The 14,748-nt window shown below is 38.1% G+C and overlaps 3 protein-coding genes across 5 annotated transcripts; 2 read left to right on the top strand and 1 right to left on the bottom strand.

Moving 5' to 3' along the window:
* Positions 1-319: 319 nt before the first annotated feature.
* Positions 320-6,273, bottom strand: LOC137939228 (uncharacterized). 3 transcript variants are annotated; one of them, XM_068784457.1, is made up of 3 exons: positions 6,172-6,264; positions 4,596-4,727; positions 320-1,013 (listed from the first exon to the last, which is right to left on the bottom strand). In XM_068784457.1, exon 3 carries the CDS (start codon positions 927-929, stop codon positions 462-464), a length of 468 nt encoding a protein of 155 aa, XP_068640558.1. In that variant the 5' UTR covers positions 930-1,013; positions 4,596-4,727; positions 6,172-6,264; the 3' UTR covers positions 320-461. The 3 variants fall into 3 exon arrangements, with proteins under 3 accessions (XP_068640558.1, XP_068640557.1, XP_068640556.1); XM_068784456.1 differs by lacking the exon at positions 4,596-4,727 and having other exon boundaries at positions 320-1,001; positions 6,172-6,273; XM_068784455.1 differs by lacking the exon at positions 4,596-4,727 and having other exon boundaries at positions 6,172-6,269.
* Positions 6,274-7,082: 809 nt separating this feature from the next.
* Positions 7,083-10,330, top strand: LOC137938534 (receptor-like protein EIX1). The gene has a single exon (XM_068783486.1). The coding sequence runs from the start codon at positions 7,083-7,085 to the stop codon at positions 10,236-10,238; it is 3,156 nt and encodes a 1,051-aa protein (XP_068639587.1). The 3' UTR covers positions 10,239-10,330.
* A 1,119-nt stretch (positions 10,331-11,449) lies between these two features.
* Positions 11,450-14,216, top strand: LOC137938533 (cytosolic sulfotransferase 17-like). Its single transcript, XM_068783485.1, has 3 exons — positions 11,450-11,565; positions 13,034-13,101; positions 13,177-14,216. The coding sequence occupies exons 1-3, from the start codon at positions 11,450-11,452 to the stop codon at positions 14,214-14,216; spliced, it is 1,224 nt and encodes a 407-aa protein (XP_068639586.1).
* Positions 14,217-14,748: the final 532 nt, after the last annotated feature.

The raw sequence follows: 14,748 nt of genomic DNA, 5'->3' as shown, positions 1-14,748 counted from the left end.
TCTTTCAGGTTCAAAGGTTCCTAAACTTTCCTTGTCATAATCAAAACCTGAAAGAAACACATTAGCAAGCAGAAAAAATGAAGAGAATCAAACAATATTAAGAAATTAGGTTTCCTCTTTTACCCAGTAAGATGAAATTAAATTTCTTTTCTCTCTGTTTTGTAAAAAATCAAGATTCAGGTGAGTGTGAAGAATCCTTTCTTATTAATAATCCAACACAATCATCAGCACATTCTACTCAACAACTAACCAAAAATGTTAGCAGAGATAAGAACAACTTCTATAAAAACATCCATACAGGTATATGGACCCAAAAGTGTTAGCAGAGAGAAGAAGACTAGATTTTAATAGTGGATCAAACCAGTTCCCTAACAACCTTTATGAAAACAGCCATACCCACATCATCAATGAATTCTACTCCAACACAAGCTCATACCTGTAAGCAAAATTCCATTGATAGATCACTCCAGTTCCTTGACAACCTTGAGACCCATACTATTAGCAGTCCCAAAGATAGATTTGCTAATGGACTCCAAGGACATGTACTGGCAGTAAGGGTCAGATTGCTTTATCTTAGCAATCTCATAGATGTGCTTGAGAGTTACTGACGATGCAGAAACATGGCCAGGACGGCTGCTGCCTGACTCAATTCCAGCTGCTTTTTTGAGGTACCAGGTGACAGAGGGAGACTTGACGGTGAATTCAAAAGTGTTGTCTTTGAAGGCGGTGATGGTTACAGCCATAGGCGTATCAGGTTTGTACTTTTGGGTCCGAGCATTGAAGTCCTTGCAGAAAGCCATGAGGTTCAGCCGGTACTGCCCGAGTGCTGGCCCCACTGGAGGAGCAGGCCGTGCTCCACCAGCAGCAACAGTGAGTCGAATTGTAGCAGCAACTGGCCGGCGAGTTAAGATTTCTTTCAAGGTTGCCATTATGAGAGAGTCCAAGCCGCAGAAAAAGTGAGTTTCACAAACAAGAGCTTTTCAAATCGGGCTTCTTCAGATCTACAACACAATCTACAACAGAATGTTACAAGGCTTCATTTGAGTTTCTGTCAGGGTAGTAAACGTATTCACCTTTCTCAGATTTTTCAATAAATACTACAACAAATTCAAGTAAACGTTTTGAAACTAAGGGATGGGCAGGGTTATGGAAAAAACTGAAACCATCACTGAGTCCTTATTAAAGAAAAAAAACATCCTATGAAATGACGATCCAAACCCATCCCCATCCAGCATAATTCATCTACTGCAACATTAGGAATAGAAGAAGAAATTGGTAAAAAAATAAAAAAAGGAAAACATAAATTAATAAACAAAATAAATATAGAACTATGCTCCCAATTTTATTTTATTTCATTTTTAAAAAGTAGAGAACAGCAGTGGTGGAGAGATGATGGCTCACAGAAAATGGAGATAATAAGAAGAAACTAGTTTACAATACCCATTGAGAAAACAAGACCAATGAAATCAGATGCTATGAATATTAAAATGCAAGAACAACTAGTTTACATACAGCAGAAACACATCGAATTGATCTCCAGAAAGTTGGACTACAGTTTAAATCATGCTATAAAAAAAAAGATGCACATCCCAACTCAACAAGAAATTTTGAGGAAATTAATGAAAAAAAATAGAACTACCCATCCTTGAAAACATTGGAAAGAAAGAACCAGTGGATGTGTGATAAACAAGACAAACTGACCAAGAAAAAATGGAAAAATCAAATAGAAAGGATAAAGCCCAAACTAACTCTAAAATGATTAAGAGCAATGATTGTGTTCAGATGTAGAGATATAAGATATATCTTCAGAAGAATGCAGATCAAGGGTGTTCTATTCCTTCAATATTATTGTCATGGTAGAAGAAGGGGCAATCTGGGTCCTCCTCCCTTTGCCTGGGAAATTTGGACTCACCACCTCTGCATGATTGACCTACAGCTCTGCCTCCTTCAGGATTTCTACGCCACTTGTTGCCTCATGCTAGGATGCCCACTTCCCAAAACGGGGAAGATCATCTTATCTGCTTGCCTTGCTTTCATCCCTCATTTGGAACGAGAGGAACAACATGCATTTTAACTACAGATTTCCTGATGTGGGTATTGTTTCTAGCAACATCTCTAGTCAAATCTCCATTTGGCCCCACTCGCACAAGGATTTCACCAACCTAGGCTCCCCCTCTCTTCGCTGCAACTGTCGGATGATTGCTCAAATGTCTGGCCCCTATCATAGCTCCTCCATGCAAGAATGGGTGCCCCCTTCCATCTGGTTTGTTGAAACTCAATTTTGACAGCAATGCTTCCAATGACCCTGGTCATGCGGGTTTTGGCAGCCTCTTCAGAAATTCTGATGTTGTTGATCTCATGTCCTAATCTGGCCCATATGCATCTCAGACTCCACTTCTGGTGAGCTTATGGCTCTCCTCTAGGGCCTTGTTATCTATTGTGATTATCTTGCCGGCCCCCTCGTCATTGAAGGCGACCCTAGTATGATCATTTGCCAGTGCTCCTCCCCTTTCCTTGAGCCTCCTTGGCGTTATTGGGCTACTTTTCAAGACATCAGACATTACTTCCCTTTTTCTTGCTTTTGGTCCCATGTTCCAAGAACAACTAATTCCGCAGCTGATCGTCTTGCTAAAAATGGAGCTTCCATGCAATCTCTTGTTGTAACTGGATTGCTCCTTTAACTTTGTATGTTCCCTTGTTGTTTTAATAATGCAGCATTTAAAAAAAAATGGTAGAAGAGCATAAAGTTGGAAATGTTGGAAAGGGGACAACACCATCCAGACTTTGGGGTTTCAAATGCTACTATTAGGCTTTTATATCTTGATGTTTTCTTATAGATACCCCTCAAGAATGAAGGAATTCAACCAATAACTTGTAATTAACTCCATCATTTCCTAGCAAATATGAGGGTGTGAAGGGATAATAAGACCATGGGGGTTAATTAGTACCGGACATGCCAGCTGCAGTAAAAAATGGATCCCAGTATGGGAGGTCACATTTAGTGTCCATTTGCAACCCCTAGTTTCCAAATTTCATACAAGGGCTAAATCAATTTCGACTATAGAAGTCCATATAGACAAAATAGTCTATCTTTAGTGAGATTAAACTGTATTCAAGAACTTCAAAACAGTTGAAAGTAAGAACTACTAGAACTTTATAACATCGTGAATGATCCCTCTAATCACTTTGTGAATTTTTTCTTCCCCATGGTTTCATGTGAGCCCACATATCAATATATAAGTTGTTAGTATTAGCGACATCATCTGAGTTATTACATGAGCTCCCTTGTTTGTCTACCGGCACTCTCCTGTATGGAATAAAAATGGAACCCAGAAAATAGTTTCTTAATCCCATGGAAAGCTCTACTATACCTCTGCATTAGCTAATACATTTTAATGTTATTAAAACCACAACAACAAGAACTAAAAGAAACACACAGGTTTTCAAGTCTCACAAGTCCTATTCCTACACAGCTGAAAACCGACTGATGATCTACCGCAAGAAAACCACAATGGCATATAGGGAGAGCACCTGTGGATATTAGACATCAACTAACATAAACTGAAAAATTAAAAAACAAAAATTAAAGAAGGATGTGTATGCTATATTTTCTTCCCCAAACAGCAGCGAAGCCACCACAAAGAGCAATATAAACACAATGAACTAAACAAAACAGAAACAAGAAGACCAAAATCCACTTAATGCAATAGATAACATAACTCATTAAACACTTCTTTAATGCAATATTAAGTAGAATTTTAATTGATCTAATACTAGCAAGAATCAACACAAGTTTGGTTTAATTACTCTTATCCCTTTCTCTTACCCCCATTCCCCTCTGTGACAGCAAAGGTCCTTCACCCTGCTCCAGAAGTTGAGATTGGGCCTATGCCTCCAGACCTCACTTTTTGTTGAATTATGTATACAGGGGCATATTGGTCATTTTATTATGTATATGTTACCCCTCATAGGTCAGATGTCTTTGTAAGTCTATTAAATACAGTTCAGTACACTTTTTACTTAAATCAGATTTGTAATTATCATACGCGATATGGAGTGAGGAGTATTCGGAACTATTCATGTAATGTTTTTAAGTGAGTTAATAAAAGAGGGTTAGGGAGTTGACTTCCCCCAAAGACTGCTGCCTCAAATCGTGCAGTTTTCCCTCTCGCTCTGACTTCTTCTCTCTTTCTTCTCTCCTTTCTACTTCATAATATTCCATTTCCACACTGGGTAGAGGCTATTTTATTTTATTTCATTTTAAAAAAGTAGAGAACAGCAGTGGTGAAGAGATGATGGCTCAATCATAACAGCAAACATCGATACATTCATCTGAACTGTTCAAGAGCATTTGGACAAACCCACTTGCGGTCAAAGAATAAAACAAAAAAACAAAACATAAAGCGCAATAAATGAAGCCAACATCCAATAAAAGACATGGAGAAATGAAAAAAATGGAGAGAGTGAGGCGGGAGGGAATGGTGAATTCGGTGACGAGGAGCAGAGCGAAACAGTGAGATAGAGTGAACTAATTGTTAATGAGAAATAGTCGTATACTCAGAGAAGAGGACAGAAGATTTAAGGGAGAGGGTTACCTGCATCAACGACAGAGAAGAAGGCTTGATTCTCTGGTCAGAGATGATGTTTTTGGGCAGCAATGATAGAGTATTGAGGGTTGAAGGAAACGGGGGGAGTTTGGGGAGGGGGTAGAACCATGGTATTACAATCTGTCAGATTTAAGACTAAGAAATTTTACTGATCATATATCAGAATTTTAATGTGCAAGGGCGTGAATCAAATGAATACTAGAAACAACTTGATAAAAAAAAGCACCTTTAGAGTTACTATTAATAGAACATCCATTTCAGAGAACCAAAAATTTATCTTGTTTCTAGGAGCAATTTCTATATAAAGATCAACAAACAAGGCAGTTGACTTTCTAGCCAAAGATTGTGTTTGTCTTTTAGATTTAGTGGTGTTATATCTGCTACTTAAAAGGTTTCCCTGCATTGCAATTGGCCAATTGCTATACATTAAACACTTTTTTTTTTCAGTTTCCTTTTGTAATCTTCAATGCAGCACACATATGATAAATGTGTTAGCTGCATCTCTTTCTTTCCTCTAATAATATATTTCTATAGCCATTCAGAAAAATTATGCTAAAAACCATCTCAATCACTGTACTTTTGATAGGTCCACTACTAAAAATTCAAAAAGGCCCACTCTATTAACCAAATAAAGATGCAAGCAATTTTTTCACTGATGGAACCCTGGAGAGCTGCAATTGCATGCCATATCAGAGTGTAACAATTCAACATTTGGCAGGAAAGTTACAAAAGATCAATCTCCAAAACTCAGTCCATCTAGCAAACAATTTGAAAGACTGAATTAGACACTTTGCTGCGATAAATTGGTTGTCAGTCGTGCAGACTAGTGGCGTCCATTATAACCCTCACATGAAGCAAAGTTACCTCACAAACTCAAAAATTTTGGCATCTTCTCATTCACTCGTTTCAATGCAATTGACACTTATAGCCGCTTCAAACCGACATATCAAATTAGACATGTTACCTTCCAATTTACTTGAGAAAATTCGCAACCTGCTAATTTCCTCATTAAAATTTTGGTCGGTTCATGTAACACTACTTTGTATCGACTACTGCTGATTCCAGCAAAAATAACGACGACAAAAAAAAAGAAGAAGATTGAATTACAAGGAAAAAAGAAAAGCTCCCTTGCACAGGCAACAATCATCAGCCAGGAGGAAAAAAAAAACTAAGCAACAAAAGAAAAAAGAACAATTTTTTGGTCCTTTACAGAAGAAAGTGGACATGCTAGCAACCATACAGAGGTGCACTGCAACTATCTGGGATTTACGATGGGAAAAAGAAAATCTACACAGTGAAGAACAAAAGAAACAGATTAAAAACAAAGTCGAGAAAGATGGAGGCGACTAAAAGAAGAGATCAAATGCCCTAAGCTTCAAGTAATAAACCAAATCGAATGGAGCAAGAGAGGATAAGAAGATAGGGAGCACAAAATAAAAAAGAAAAAATAGAAGATATGGAGAAGCGAAGGAGAAATGAAAAGCACTGAGAGAAGAAACAAATACACAAAAAGGAAAATAACGAGAAAAGATCGAGAGAAAAAGAAGAGATAAATGGAGCATACCTTTTGAGGTCGTCGGCGAAGTAAGGAACGACGGACAATGAACGGAAGGTAGGCGGTGGCGAGCTCTCCACATCCGTCGACGCGAGTGGGAAATGAAAATGGCGAACAGGTAAACCTTTTCTCACTCGATGGCATTATTGTAAAAATTCGAAACTCATATGTTTCTTACGACCATCACAATTAAATGGTTTTTTTTTTTTGCCTGTCCCTATAGCAGGAAAAGCTTTAATGGAGAAATTTGGAAGAGGGGGAATGGCAAAATTGTGAAGTTCTCATCACAGCACTTACAGTGCCTAAAAGATCCCATTACAGCGCAAGCATGTGGGTTCTCATCACAGCACTTCCACCTGATGTTTCATGGTAATGGTCTAGAATGTGAGATGGGTATCTATAATGTCTTTTAGCACCTTCTTCTCCTCCACTGCATGCTCCCTCACTGTAAATTTCTGTGTTTCCATGTCGATTCATATGTCTTCCACACCTGAGAATAGTGGATATGAAGAAGTTTTGAGTTAAGCTCATGAAGTACAGTCGGCGTGCTCTGTTTCTGCTTGTCTTCTTCATGTAGAGTTTCTGGATTTAAGATGTTTTTCGACATTAAGAGCGTTAGAGAAGAAAAGTTTCACTTTCCACCAATCCCCACTTTTAAGTTTGTGGAGAGCTTTCTGTACCAAACCCATTAATCTAAATCCAACGAGGGAACAAAGAAACACTAACAAACAAGTTTCTGGGTGGAACGAGAAGAAAAAATCGATACGTCGTAAAAAATTCCTTTATTTTATGGTTTTTGGCTCCACATTGCGACGCAGACTGACTTTGAGCTGAGGACTTAACGAAACTCGTTTCACATCAGTTAGATGCTACTCGGAACCTTATACAAGAGGTGAACGAGCGGGAAGACCCAAGCTACGATGGCTGTAGTATATGGGGTTTTGCTTCCTCTTCTTCTTGCTTCTGCTTTCTTCGGCTTTGCCTACTCCGTTGGTGCATTCAAAAACCGTTGCATAGATGAAGAGAAACGAGCTTTGATTGAGTTCAAGAAGCATCTCACTGATCCTGCAAACAGACTCTCTTCCTGGGAGGGTGATGATTGTTGTGGATGGCCTGGCATCAGTTGCGACCTCGAAACAGATCATGTTACCCGACTCGGCCTCCAAAATCCAGGAGCTGACGACTATGATATATCTGTTTCTTCTTATGTTTTGGGTGGTGAGATATCTCCTTCTTTGCTCCAATTGAAACATTTGATCTCCTTGGACCTAAGCTACAATGATTTTAATCTCACTTCCATACCGTCGTTTTTCGGTTCGTTTCGGCATCTAAGACATCTAAATCTAACTGAAGCGGGATTTGCCGGAAAAGTTCCCCATGAACTTGGGAACCTTTCAAATCTGCAGTATCTTATTCTCAAATCGAATGCAAACTTGGAAATTGAGAACCTTAAGTGGCTTTCTCGTCTCTCTTCTTTGCAGTATCTTGATCTAAGTGATTGTTCCATTTCCTTTCCGAAAACAGTCGATCTACCAGCTTCGCTGCTAGAGCTGTATTTACAGTCATCATCTGGTCGGCTTCTCTCTCCCTTCACAATATCTACAAATCTTACATCTCTCAAGGTCCTTGATATTTCAAACAGCGGGTTAAGCTCAGTGTTACCCAAATGGTTATCTGGCCTCCAAAGTCTTACACGTCTTGTCCTTTCTAGCAATGAATTTGAAGGCCAAATACCAGACTGGTTTTGCGGCCTTAGGAATCTCAAGTATCTGGATATGAGCAGCAACAATTTGGAAGGGCCGATTCCCAGCTGCTTCTCTAATCTAAGCCAGCTTGCACAGTTTAATCTGTATGATAACAATTTGATAGGTCCAATCTGGGAAACTCTTTCCAACTTAACTTCTCTGGAGGTACTGAACCTGGCAAATAACCATCTCTCTGGGCCAATACCGAGTAATCTTGGACACTTGACTTCACTTCAGGTATTGGATTTATCTGCTAATTTTCTCACTGGTTCAATTCCTGCAAGTTTGGGTAATCTATGCAGTTTGCAAAGGCTAAAGTTAAGGGGAAATAATCTTGACGGTGTCATCAGTGGGTCAGGTGGATGCATCACAAACAGTTTGCAGAAATTGGATTTGATAGAAAATCAACTCAAAGGTGAACTGCCCAGTTGGTTAATGGAATGTAGAAATCTGCAGGAGCTTTTATTGTTCAACAACTCATTTTCAGGTAAAATTCCGTCATCCCTGGGAAGGCTATCAATGTTAGAAATCTTAGGTCTTGGTAATAACAACCTGAATGGATCTATTCCTGAAAGCTTGGGACTTCTTTCGCAACTACGGTCTTTGGATGTTTCTTATAACAATTTAGTGGGTGCTATCAATGAAATTCACTTCAAACAACTTACAAATTTAAAAGAAATAGACATGTCTTCAAATTCTGTATTTTGGAATGTCAGTTCTGATTGGATTCCACCGTTTCAAGTTAGTAAGCTGCACTTATCTTCTTGTACACTTGGACCCCGTTTTCCAACATGGCTTCAAAACCAGACACAACTGAATGTATTAGATATCTCTGGAGCAAATATTTCAGATGTGGTTCCAAATAGCTTTTGGAACTTGTTTACTGGCAGATTATATCTAAATATGTCTGACAACAGAATTAGAGGCAAGTTGCCTAACATTCTTCACTTTGCCTACATTGATTTGAGCCACAACTATTTTGAGGGTCTGAACTTCTCAACCACTGCTCTCTTTTTAGATATCTCAAGCAACTTAATTTCAGGACAGATTCCAATGGATATTGGTAGTAAGATATCTGATACAAAAATTCTCTATCTTTCCAATAATCGTATTACTGGCAGTATCCCATCTTCCTTATGTGAACTATCATATTTAGTTGAACTCTCACTCTCTATGAACCAGTTGTCTGGAGTTATCCCAAATTGTTGGTGGTCAAATGGGGAGCTGAAGTATATAGATCTCTCAAGTAATAATTTAGTTGGAGAAATTCCAACTACATTTGGCAATTTATCCAGTCTTGTCTCATTGCATTTGAGTCAAAATAGTCTTACAGGAGGACTACTGCCCATAATCAAGAAAAGGTTGCCACAACTAAGTGTTCTTGATCTTGGAGAGAATAAACTATTTGGAGCTTTATCCACTCAAATAGGTGAAATGTTACCTAACCTAAAGATCCTCCGACTTCGATCGAATAGGCTCTATGGTGATGTACCTTCACAACTAACTTCTCTTGCTTCTTTACGAGTACTGGATCTTGCGCATAATAATCTGTCAGGCAATATTTCAGAATCTTTTGAGAATCTCACTGCTATGAAGACAATGAACAATGCAAGTCAAGGGCTTATGACCTCAGAGGATATATATTATCAGGGCTTTGAGCATGGGTATGAAGAAATCGTGACTGTCAGCATGAAAGGAAGGATGTATGAGTACAGTAAGACATTGCCTTACTTATGCAACATAGACCTCTCAGAGAATAATTTGTCAGGTGAAATCCCATCAGGTCTGACCCATCTTCTTGGATTGAATGGATTGAATTTGTCTGGAAACAACTTGACTGGGAAAATACCGAATGGAATTGGTGATTTAAAATCTTTGGAGTCTTTGGATTTGTCAAGAAATGGGTTATTTGGTGAGATCCCTTCCAGTCTATCAGCTCTTGATTCCTTAAACCACTTGAACTTGTCATATAACAATTTGTCAGGAGAGATTCCAACAGGTTCCCATCTTCAAACCCTAGAAGATATATCCATATACATTGGGAATAGAGATCTTTGTGGAACCCCAACTACAAAAAAATGCAGAAAGAAGGAAAGCTTTCAAAAGTCAGCGCCAAGTGACAGTGATATCAAAATGGGGACAAGGAATGACATTGAAAAGGTATGGTTCTCCTCTAGTGTAGTTCTTGGATTTATAATGGGATTTTGGGGAATTATTGGCTCGCTATTGCTAAATAAGTCATGGAGAACTGCCTATTATGGTTTTTTTTATGCTAGGATAAATGTGGTTGTTTCGATGTTATCTACGTGGTTGAGAAAAGTGTGGAGGTAGAAAATGAGAGGGTGCCTAGACCATTTTCAAATTTTGCTCTTTCCTTTTTCTTTTCTTCTTTTCTTGTAAGTTTTAAATAAATTCCATGGTCTTGTTCAACATATATAAACCTCATGCACCAATTATATAACAACATGTGGTATCTGGTTAAAAAAATAGATCAAAGATGAAGAAATTTGTTTTAATTTTGAATTTGGTTTCATGCACTAGCTGAAAAGTTTGTGGTTTAAGAAATGACTGGTGGTTTGGGCTGTTGGCCTTAATTTTATTCGATTGGTAGTATTTTGTATTGTTAAAAACCTTCCATTTAAGACCTGGTTATCATTTGGTCTTCTTATTCCCCCGCCTAAACCCTAAACCCTAAACGCTAAATTCGCATGCCACAAAATTGGGGAAAAGAGTGACCACTTCCCTTTGGCTAGCCCACTTTCCACTTAGATAAGAAGTCTATGTTTCGTTATTGTAAAATGCTAGTGGGATAAGGGCCTTTTACCTTCCCTTTTACGCAGCTACCCAACTCATGCAAATCAGGGGAGCACAACAACGAAAACAACTTATTCAACTGTAAAATAAACAACAATGCTTACTAAAACATGCAATGAAGACAAATATTGAATATTTATCCATGTACTACGGGCTTAGATTATAATGCATAAGCAATTTATATTACTTTATGATAATATCAAAAAGGAATTTTCTGGGCCAGTGGGCAATTAGAAATTTTTTTTTCAAAATATTTCTATCGCATCTTAATTAATTACTTAAATATAACAATTATCCTGTGGATTAAATTATTATATTTTTATAATTAATCACAATTTTTATGTCATTAACTCTATGTGACTAATCTTAATATCGCTAGACATTTTTATAATTAAGAATGTTATAGTTATTACTCAATTACTCAAATATAAATCAAAATATCACATCAAAATAATTGACTAAAATTTATGTCAATTATTAATTCCTTATATTTAGGTCAACCAAAAATACGCATAGAAAATTAAGTATGTATAAAACCTAAATAAAATTTTCACAGATAAAAAATTAAATTAAAAATATTAAATATTTGTACAACTAATTAAATCATATGTATTAAATAAAAAATGAAAACCAAAATATAGTGATTTTATTACTATTCATATATCAATTAAATTGTTATAATTATAATTCTTGAGCTTAGATGGCCAAGTGGTCTTGGCTGCACTTCGATGCACCACCTGGTGCTCACAGCCACCAGTCGGAGCGACAACCTCTTCCACGCTCTCCTCCCTCCAAATGGCCGAGGATCAGTCGTGCGCAGCCCCAGTTTCCAGGCGACTCGGAGGTGCGACGGGTCCAACGGGGAGTAAGGAAGAAAATATGCACAATGCTTCGGGTTCGTCGATGGTTCGACGCCAGCGAGCGCAGATGTTCGGCTCCCCTCAACTACTATCCCGCCTCTTGACCCGAACGGCGGCCGACGGCTAGCCACCGGCATTCCCCTCCAGTGGACTCGTAGCCCATCGTCCACGGCAATCCTCAGATCGTCTCAGACGACGACGTCTAGTCAGAAACGCTGTCCAGAAACAGCGTCGCCTCTCTGGAATTTCTTGGATTGCATCGTTGGTTTCACATAGTAGTGGAAACTTGTTTTTCTAAATTGAATTAATTTCAAATAAAAAACTTTATTTAACGAAACACAAGCAACCATGATATGGCAAATTGTTATCACATGACCTAATATATCTTATTCTGTTCATCTTTTCTCTCAATTTATGCATGATCCAACCATTTTTTACTACTCTCTTGTCAAAAAGAATCTTTTGTTATCAAAGGGTACATTAGATACTAGCCTCTTCTGTAGGATACCCAACAACTCAACCAGACCGAGTATCGTGCAATGACTACTACTCTATTGAACTTACTTGGTCCTATAAGATTAACTTAGAGGGGTGGTGAATAGGTTAATCAAGGATCTAACCTCATATTTCAATACTAGTGTTTAACACGACCTGATATTTCTTATTCTGTTCATCTTCTCTCTCAATTTATGCATAATCCATCTATTTTTTACTACTCTCTTGTAAAAAAATCTTATGTTATACAAGGGCACATTAATACTAGCCTCTACGTTGCTCCCTAGTCCTCATTTAGGACGCCCAACAACTCACCAAAACCGAGTATCGTGCCATGGCTACTACTCTATTGAACTTACTTGATCCTAGGTTAATCGAGGTTCTAACCCCATTGTTCGGAGTTGCACTGAGACCGGGTCTCATACTATGACTACCATTGTTGTCGAACTAACTTGGTTGCAACTCTAATTTGTATTGTGATAATAGTAGTGTCATTCACTTAAAAAACTAATCTTGTGCTTCATTCTTGCAGTAAACATATTCCAATAGCCACTTACCTCTGCCAAATCAGCATGATATCTCATCCTTACACCTCATAAAGACCAGGTTCCAGTTCTAGCAAAATCTCGTCAATGCTGCTTGACATTGATATAGGAAATCTCCATGAAACCAGGCTGTAATCGCCAAAACAAGAAGTTTACATCTGTAAATATCCTTTATAAAGGAAACCCATTAATTGTTGTTTTAGAACAGTTGGATTTAGATGTATATATATCTATTCAATCTTGTAAGAGATGCGTGAATCATTCAAATCAATTCAAGAGTTTTCCTTTCTCAAAGAAACCTGAAGAGTGTCTGGTTTTCATGGAATGTTATCAGATGAAGGCAGTCATCTGAGCTTCGACGGCCAGGGGCTCATTTCGATGATTGTGTCTTCTTCTTCCGTGTTCATTTCAGGAGACTGACGATCGCTTCTGAGAGGAAGATCGTTGCTGCTGCAGTTGTCATCAGTTGGAACGTTGCAGGTCTGTCTACTCGATAGCTTGATTACAATACGAAGTTTATTATGGATTAATGGTTTCATCTAATTCTTCTTCCAGGAACAGACAAAAAAAAAATGGCCAACGTTGCTGAAAATCAACAGGAACATGAAGCAATTACTGATCGTCTCCCCAAAGTGGTACCTTGTGGACGGGATCCTCTCTTCCGATGGAAAGGCTTTTGGCTGCCTGAAGTCGTACTTAAAAGTGCAATGGCGATGAGGACTGGCTTTGAAATCGATGGCGGCGATGTATTTCTCACATCCTTCCCCAAAACTGGTACAACATGGCTCAAGGCCATCATCCATACGATCCTCAATCATTCGATGCCACCACCAGGCACCGCCGGTTCTCATTCCGGCGATGATGCAGCTGCTGCGGCCGACCCATTAGTCTCTTACAACCCCCATGAGCTTGTCCGTAACGTCGAATACGAGCTATTTGGGGAAGACTCTGATCTGAAACCTGTTGATAAACCATTATTATCCACAAGGATGTTCCACACTCATTTACCCTACGAGCTCTTGCCGGAATCTGTTCAGAGTTCAAGCAGCTGCAAGATAGTATATGTAGCCCGCAATCCCGCTGACACCTTCGTTTCATGGTGGCACTTCATCAACAGAAGGATTGATGGTAGAAAATCCTCTCTGGAAGAAGAATTTAGTGCATTTTGTGAAGGAACTGAAGCGTATGGTCCTTACTTAGATCACGTTCTGGGTTACTGGAAAGAGAGAGAGAAGATCTTCTTCATCACATATGAGGAGCTGCAGGAGGATCCCCACAAGCATGTCGAAAGACTATCACGCTTCTTGGGGAGTGATCTTAGCGAGGAGGAAGTCAAGAACATCGTTTGGAGGTGCAGCTTTGATAGCGTAAGCAATGTCAAGGCTAACAAAGGAAGGGAAGACGTCCACTGGACTGGATTTCCCTACGATTCGTTCTTCCGTAGGGGAATCGTCGGCGACTGGAAGAATTATCTGAGTGCAGAGATGATCCAGCGGCTGCAAGGGATCACATCGGAGAAGCTCCAGGGTTTCGGATTACAGTTCAAATGGGAGATGGAAACAACAGCAACAGGGAGCAATGGAGCAGCCCAGTGATGATTCTGATGAATGAGGAATCACTATCGACTTCCTCCTTGATTTGATTGCTTATAAACCAGTTTCTGCATGGGATTTTTTTTTTATTTTAATTTCGCTTTTGATGCTTGCTAATGTGGCATTTTGATCTGTTATTTATATGCTTGGAATTGATATTTCTGTTAGAATTTGTTTTAATGCTTTTTCTGTTTCAGGTATATAAGATCTAGAATTTTAATATTTATATTAGATAATCAAAATAATTAATGAAAAATATAAATTAAACTCTTTTCATTTAATTAAATTTAAATAAAATTATTAAAATACATTAATATTTAAATAATTTAAATTTAATATAAATTAATCTAAAAGTTTTTTAAATTTAAAAATATTAAAAAAATTGAAGGAGTTAAATTTATTTCTTTTCATTTTAGTAATTTCATTTTATTATATTATTTATATTTATTTTTTTCTTCTGCATGGAAATAGTATTATTATATTACAATAATTTCACTTACCAAATAAACTTCATTATATATAATTATAAAAAACG

This window comes from Aristolochia californica, unplaced genomic scaffold (assembly GCF_029961685.1).
Source record: "Aristolochia californica isolate CCGP_79_NKW_82.1479 unplaced genomic scaffold, dmAriCali1.0.hap1 SCAF_8, whole genome shotgun sequence".
Taxonomy (NCBI): domain Eukaryota; kingdom Viridiplantae; phylum Streptophyta; class Magnoliopsida; order Piperales; family Aristolochiaceae; genus Aristolochia; species Aristolochia californica.
This window is presented reverse-complemented; position numbering and strand designations above follow the sequence as displayed.

Bases quoted from the DNA above. Each gene is read 5' to 3' on its own strand.
- LOC137939228 (XM_068784456.1), bottom strand. From the start codon at position 929: ATGGCAACCTTGAAAGAAATCTTAACTCGCCGGCCAGTTGCTGCTACA.
- LOC137938534 (XM_068783486.1), top strand. From the start codon at position 7,083: ATGGCTGTAGTATATGGGGTTTTGCTTCCTCTTCTTCTTGCTTCTGCT.
- LOC137938533 (XM_068783485.1), top strand. From the start codon at position 11,450: ATGCACCACCTGGTGCTCACAGCCACCAGTCGGAGCGACAACCTCTTC. The intron at 11,566-13,033 runs GTGCGACGGGTC...TGTTCATTTCAG, and splicing joins AGTTTCCAGGCGACTCGGAG to GAGACTGACGATCGCTTCTG. The intron at 13,102-13,176 runs GTCTGTCTACTC...TTCTTCTTCCAG, and splicing joins CATCAGTTGGAACGTTGCAG to GAACAGACAAAAAAAAAATG.